The sequence below is a fragment of the Batrachochytrium dendrobatidis genome, assembly GCF_000203795.2.
Source record: "Batrachochytrium dendrobatidis JAM81 unplaced genomic scaffold BATDEscaffold_7, whole genome shotgun sequence".
NCBI classification, from domain to species: Eukaryota; Fungi; Chytridiomycota; class Chytridiomycetes; order Rhizophydiales; genus Batrachochytrium; species Batrachochytrium dendrobatidis.
Genome location: NW_006281105.1, coordinates 372,527 through 379,209, shown reverse-complemented (window position 1 = coordinate 379,209; position 6,683 = coordinate 372,527). Strand labels below are relative to the sequence as shown.

The 6,683-nt window shown below is 37.3% G+C and overlaps 3 protein-coding genes across 3 annotated transcripts; 1 reads left to right on the top strand and 2 right to left on the bottom strand.

Moving 5' to 3' along the window:
* Nucleotides 1-691: 691 nt before the first annotated feature.
* On the bottom strand, nucleotides 692-2,926 carry BATDEDRAFT_25363 (uncharacterized protein; the record flags this gene model as incomplete). Its single annotated transcript, XM_006679372.1, has 1 exon — nucleotides 692-2,926. One exon carries the CDS (start codon nucleotides 2,924-2,926, stop codon nucleotides 692-694), a length of 2,235 nt encoding a protein of 744 aa, XP_006679435.1.
* A 1,276-nt stretch (nucleotides 2,927-4,202) lies between these two features.
* On the bottom strand, nucleotides 4,203-4,612 carry BATDEDRAFT_30122 (uncharacterized protein; the record flags this gene model as incomplete). The annotated part of the gene is made up of 2 exons (XM_006679446.1): nucleotides 4,203-4,372; nucleotides 4,408-4,612. 2 exons carry the CDS (start codon nucleotides 4,610-4,612, stop codon nucleotides 4,203-4,205), a joined length of 375 nt encoding a protein of 124 aa, XP_006679509.1.
* Nucleotides 4,613-5,387: 775 nt separating this feature from the next.
* On the top strand, nucleotides 5,388-5,797 carry BATDEDRAFT_89312 (uncharacterized protein; the record flags this gene model as incomplete). The annotated part of the gene is made up of 2 exons (XM_006679652.1): nucleotides 5,388-5,592; nucleotides 5,628-5,797. The coding sequence occupies 2 exons, from the start codon at nucleotides 5,388-5,390 to the stop codon at nucleotides 5,795-5,797; spliced, it is 375 nt and encodes a 124-aa protein (XP_006679715.1).
* Between the last annotated feature and the right edge of the window lie 886 nt (nucleotides 5,798-6,683).

Genomic DNA, 6,683 nt, shown 5'->3' with positions numbered 1-6,683 from the left:
GTTATAAAATAACAGTCATGTATCAGATTCAAAACACTCTCATCAAACTGATTGATACAATGCATTGCAACATTGACAAGATATGCGATCGTGTGTCTAATTATTTTGTGATTCAAGAGTGTCAATATTCAATCACTTACAATTCTGATTGTGGTGGAATGATTGACTCTACATGTTGAACCCTTTCCATTGTCCTGGTGTTTGGAATGACGATTGGTCATCATGTGTTGTTGTTTAATCCAGACTATTGGCTGGTTATTACTTTGAACATGTCAGAATTGACAGATGTTACACTGGTAGCATCTACTTTTGCCTGTAAAAATACAAATCACTTGTTGCGGAACATGTTTGGATCTTGGCAGCTATGTCTGTTGTTGAATGGAGTGAATGCATTCATGCATCTGTCTTGCTATCTTCAGTATTTCCAAGTTTAGCATCAATTCAGTTTTGTGCAAACCCATCAATATACACAAATGGAGTTGTGTATGCAATGCAATGCAAGAATATTTATAATGACGACTGGATTCCTATGTTTTGAAACAATTTCTATTTGCAATTACGAATCATGATGATAAAATTGATCATTGAGCTCATATTCAAGGTTTCGTGTTTGGTGTTGGTTGCATATGGCTAATCAAAGTTATTTTTGATTTTGAAAATCCAATCTGTATATCAATTTCATCTTGAAACTTTATTGAAGGTTATTTCCAACTGAATCCAAAAAACTCCAAACACTCTTGCCAATCTCATCAAAAAACTGAGGCGAGTTTTGACTATTGATGATTTCCATACCTTGAACATCAACAGGGTTCTTTTCAGCAGTATGAATAACCAGAGTCTGTTGCAATGAGTAGCCTGATTCGTGTAGTTTCGACAAAGTGCTAAGAAGGTAAGTTCGTTCTTCTTCAAACCCTTCCGACACTCCACCGCCATTACGTTTGCAATAAAAGCGTTCAGGATCTGTAGTATTGTAAGCGTTTGCAGCTTCTTGTTTTGACATTCTCTCGACAAATTTGACTTGTACAATGTATACAGTATTTGTATTGGCACACTTGTAGATGATATCTGGTCCACACATATGATCGGGAAAGCATACTTGACTTGAATCACCAAATAGTAAATAGCTGGATGCAGAATCTCGGGATGCCTTGATACTATTGGCAGCATCAGGACCAGAATGGTTGGCTACTAAAGCAAACGCAACCAAGTATTCCGCCAAATAGCCAACCATTTGAGGGTTAGGGTTAAGAGACGAGCCAATTCTTTGGTATAAACTTTTGACAGTGTGTGCAAAGGGCAAAAAGTAGCAAAGACACTCGATTACGGCCAACTCTTGAATTTCAATGGAAGATATAGTTCCATTGACAGTCTGACCAAATCCCAAACCGTAACGTATTGCAGTAGCACCGTCATTTCCAGTTACATTAAGGTACATTTTTCCCTTCCAGATGGCATCAATAAATGCGTCGCAAATGGGTCCTGACAGGTTATCACCAGCAATGACTTTGTCAAATGAACGAATGCCTTCATCAAGGTCATTTTTCAAGAATCTAAGCGGGAAAATCTGGCCATCAACATTAGATATCCCAGTGATAAATTTGCCAATCGCAGCGTCAATATCATTTGATTTCATATATGTGCCCAGAATATACGATATAAAACATGGTCTTCCATGACATAATTCAAAGGCTGAAATTCTTGATACAATAGCATCCAGTTGATTGACTTGATGGTCTTGTAAAAATTGTCTAACATACTGTTCGACCTCGAGCTTTGTCAGAGAATGGAAATCTGATACAACTACACAATCTGTGATTTGATCATCCTTCATAGCACTAAACTCCACTAGCTCTTTGATGAGTTCAAAGTCAATACTGGTGGCAGACAGTAGGAAATGAGGAAATATTCCCATCATTTTGGAATGGTATACCAATGGAGTGAAAAAGGGACGAAAGTTTCTACTTTCTGGTTGAAAATGAAAACGACGACCTCCTGCAAGATTTCGAACTCCATCAATGGCAATAAAAGGAAACGGGTTTGTAATGGCAGTTGGAGAAAGTCCAGGCTCTTTTACAAGGGTCGTAAAAAGACACTCAAACAAGTCAAGCCCAAAGAATGCGATAGGATGGAGTTGAGCCAGAAGAATTTGCCAAGGTTCCTTGAATCCCTTGCTTATCAAGTAGTTGCAAACAGAAACCCGAACGAAACACAACAGTTGGATAGCATGTTGAGTGAGTTCAGGCTGATAGTTATTGTCGCAATACACCAGGCATTCATACATGTCAGTAGAACCAAAGTCATCTTGAGAGCTCTTGCAAGCAAAGTAGTACCCAAAGTTTGAATAAAGCAACTCTAGAAACATCCTTGTTTTTCCTGCACCAGAAACAGCAAAAAACAGTTTGATATTATCGACATTGTCAATTTGATAATTGGTTACTCTCCTATCAAGACGGTGTTCCCAGCAATTGTCGTTAAATACGGCGTTATTTGGTAGCCTTGATACATCGACAATATTTTCCAGATGATGTATCAAATACTTGAAAGCGTCATTTGGTTTTCGCAATTTCAAATTATTGGCGTCGATGAATTCTTGGTCACTTTTACTTTGTACAAAGTATCTTTGATAGGGACGGTCAACATTCACATCATTCTTGGATTTAATAGTCAGTGGATTGTTGTAACAACCAAAAGGATGTTGAATAGAGGTTAGAAACCCATATCGAGAAATGGCTGGACCATACTCCTCAAAATGAAGAGTGAGTTCGTCAACAGGAATAGCGTCAAGGAGGAGAGTGGCAGCAGTCTTGTAAGCTGAAATCAAATGAGAAACAGTAATCAGAGGTAGAGTTCCTTGTGTTCCTCTTCCGTTGTCTGTATCGATAAGCACTGGAGAGTTGTTCTTGTATTGAAGATAAAATTTGGTCATTTTTGAGTTTGTTGAAAGAAAAGAAAAGAAAAAAAGAACAAAACGTGAATTTGTCTCACATTCAAAATTTGATATTGTGAGACAAATTCACACACTTTGAAGTGTTTAAACATTTGTCATGTGTTCAATATAATGACTCGAGTCTTTTATTCAACATTTTAATATTCAATTATTGTTAATCAGTCAATTGTTGGGTTGGTAAATGTGTTACAAAACATGCATTTATATTTGCATGCTGAATCTGACAAGTGGATAATCATTGTTCCAATCAACACATGGATTGGATTGACTGCAATATTATCATTGATTGCAGTCACTGTTGACCAATACATTGTAATACATTGACAGTTTTGACATCAACATTGTCATTCATGTCAAGTTGTGTGTAGTTGCTAATATTACACCACAACAATACTGTGTCAACTTTCGAGTCCTGTGATACACCGTTTCAACCATGACCGGATCGATGTTGACCATTTGTCAATACACGGGTCAGTTGTATAATCGTACAACTGTTGGTTAACCAATGTTTGACTGTCAATATTTGAATCATGAATATTGTCCAACATAATCGTCACTAACATTGTCGTTGTCGTTTGATTGCCTTGTTCTATGAATAATCATTGCAATGTCATTTGTTCAGTTGTTGTTGGTTTATTGAAACCATGTCACAATTCTTGATATATTGCACATGATCTTGTAATTGTTGGTGTTGTCTGTAGTAATTCTGTCAATGTATACAAATGTCACTTGTTGCTAATTGGTAGTTGTTTATGATTGATACACAACCGATCAGGTTTGGTGACCATTCTATGCACATATATATTTAACATTATATTGGACTGTTATGTTGTTTGATCCAATAGTAGTATATGTCAGTCATACTATAATACTACATGTTTGTTGCAATATTCATACAACCTATATCCAAAACTGCACAAACACTGTCATTCAAGATTGATGAGTATACAATCACAAATGAATCCAACGCATTTTTGCTGTATATAGTTGTATCGACTGTCGTGTTTGTTGGCTTGACTGTTGACTTGACTAGATCTGATATTACACGGGCTATTCAACAATTGTATTGAATTCCGGTTACTACTAAGTCATTTGAGTCGTTCAAGTAGTCAAGTTGCTTGGTTTGCAATGTGTTGTGTCCAGGAATCACTTGCAACCAAATCATCACCAAACCACAGGTTAACAACACCAAATGGTATATGACTGGTTATATTAACACATTGCAAACACTCGACGAATTAGCCATGAATCAGGTTCAATCATCAACCGCCGACGTTGGCAATAATTTGTCCTGCGGTAAACTATTCATCCATTCCAATATCCACTTTTTGTTATTTCCTCCTAATTCAGTGAACATGCTTGGTGAGCTAACATCTTTTTTGTAATCCAGCCCTTGTTTAGAGCAAAAATCTGCGACATTGACGCCTGGAAAGACAGACATCAATCATAGCACTTGTTACCATTCGCCCCAGAGCGCACTGGACACCCTTCAAAATCAGCGAATTCGATGTCAAGAATTACCATGAGATTATCAACAGCAGTAATGGCAGCATCCATATCAATGCCTTGTTGTTGGTTAAGCTCAGATATACATGTATTTTTGGATTTCAACAAGCTATTTTCATTGATCTCTTTTTCGCTTTCTATGTATTTTTTGATGGTCATTGGTTTGAGCAAAGGGTTCAAAATCTTGAGTTTAAACTGTTTCGTGTCTGACTCGTATAAGAATCAGATGTGTGAATTGTCGAATGCAAATTCGAACGGTTTGAACATCAGTAGACCGTTGCGTGGATTATCGATGTCATCAAAATCAAGATGGTCTTGACAAGATGCAGCCCAGCACGATTTGAATAGATGCCCTGCAATAACTACGGTTGAAGGCAGGGAGTATTTGAAATCATGCATTTGACATGCGAAACTTTTTCTTCAATGCCGTAATAGTACTTCAGCAGGCTATTTTTGAATACGGAGCTTCTTGAGACTTTGGTTTTCATGTCACTCGATTCATTGAAACTCACTACCGAAATCTGCAGGTCGCTATTACAAAAAATAGCAGATCGCTGGAGCCTCTTGTCCAGGACTTTGTTAAAAAGTTCTACTACACAAATGACATGAGAACCAAAGTCTCGAGAAGCTCCGTATTCAAAAATAGCCTGCTGAAGTACTATTACGGCATTGAAGAAAAAGTTTCGCATGTCAAATGCATGATTTCAAATACTCCCTGCCTTCAACCGTAGTTATTGCAGGGCATCTATTCAAATCGTGCTGGGCTGCATCTTGTCAAGACCATCTTGATTTTGATGACATCGATAATCCACGCAACGGTCTACTGATGTTCAAACCGTTCGAATTTGCATTCGACAATTCACACATCTGATTCTTATACGAGTCAGACACGAAACAGTTTAAACTCAAGATTTTGAACCCTTTGCTCAAACCAATGACCATCAAAAAATACATAGAAAGCGAAAAAGAGATCAATGAAAATAGCTTGTTGAAATCCAAAAATACATGTATATCTGAGCTTAACCAACAACAAGCCATTGATATGGATGCTGCCATTACTGCTGTTGATAATCTCATGGTAATTCTTGACATCGAATTCGCTGATTTTGAAGGGTGTCCAGTGCGCTCTGGAGAGAATGGTAACAAGTGCTATGATTGATGTCTGTCTTTCCAGGCGTCAATGTCGCAGATTTTTGCTCTAAACAAGGGCTGGATTACAAAAAAGATGTTAGCTCACCAAGCATGTTCACTGAATTAGGAGGAAATAACAAAAAGTGGATATTGGAATGGATGAATAGTTTACCGCAGGACAAATTATTGCCAACGTCGGCGGTTGATGATTGAACCTGATTCATGGTTAATTCGTCGAGTGTTTGCAATGTGTTAATATAACCAGTCATATACCATTTGGTGTTGTTAACCTGTGGTTTGGTGATGATTTGGTTGCAAGTGATTCCTGGACACAACACATTGCAAACCAAGCAACTTGACTACTTGAACGACTCAAATGACTTAGTAGTAACCGGAATTCAATACAATTGTTGAATAGCCCGTGTAATATCAGATCTAGTCAAGTCAACAGTCAAGCCAACAAACACGACAGTCGATACAACTATATACAGCAAAAATGCGTTGGATTCATTTGTGATTGTATACTCATCAATCTTGAATGACAGTGTTTGTGCAGTTTTGGATATAGGTTGTATGGATATTGCAACAAACATGTAGTATTATAGTATGACTGACATATACTACTATTGGATCAAACAACATAACAGTCCAATATAATGTTAAATATATATGTGCATAGAATGGTCACCAAACCTGATCGGTTGTGTATCAATCATAAACAACTACCAATTAGCAACAAGTGACATTTGTATACATTGACAGAATCACTACAGACAACACCAACAATTACAAGATCATGTGCAATATATCAAGAATTGTGACATGGTTTCAATAAACCAACAACAACTGAACAAATGACATTACAATGATTATTCATAGAACAAGGCAATCAAACGACAATGTTAGTGACGATTATGTTGGACAATATTCATGATTCAAATATTGACAGTCAAACATTGGTTAACCAACAGTTGTACGATTATACAACTGACCCGTGTATTGACAAATGGTCAACATCGATCCGGTCATGGTTGAAACGGTGTATCACAGGAATCAAAAGTTGACACAGTATTGTTGTGGTGTAATATTAGCAACTACA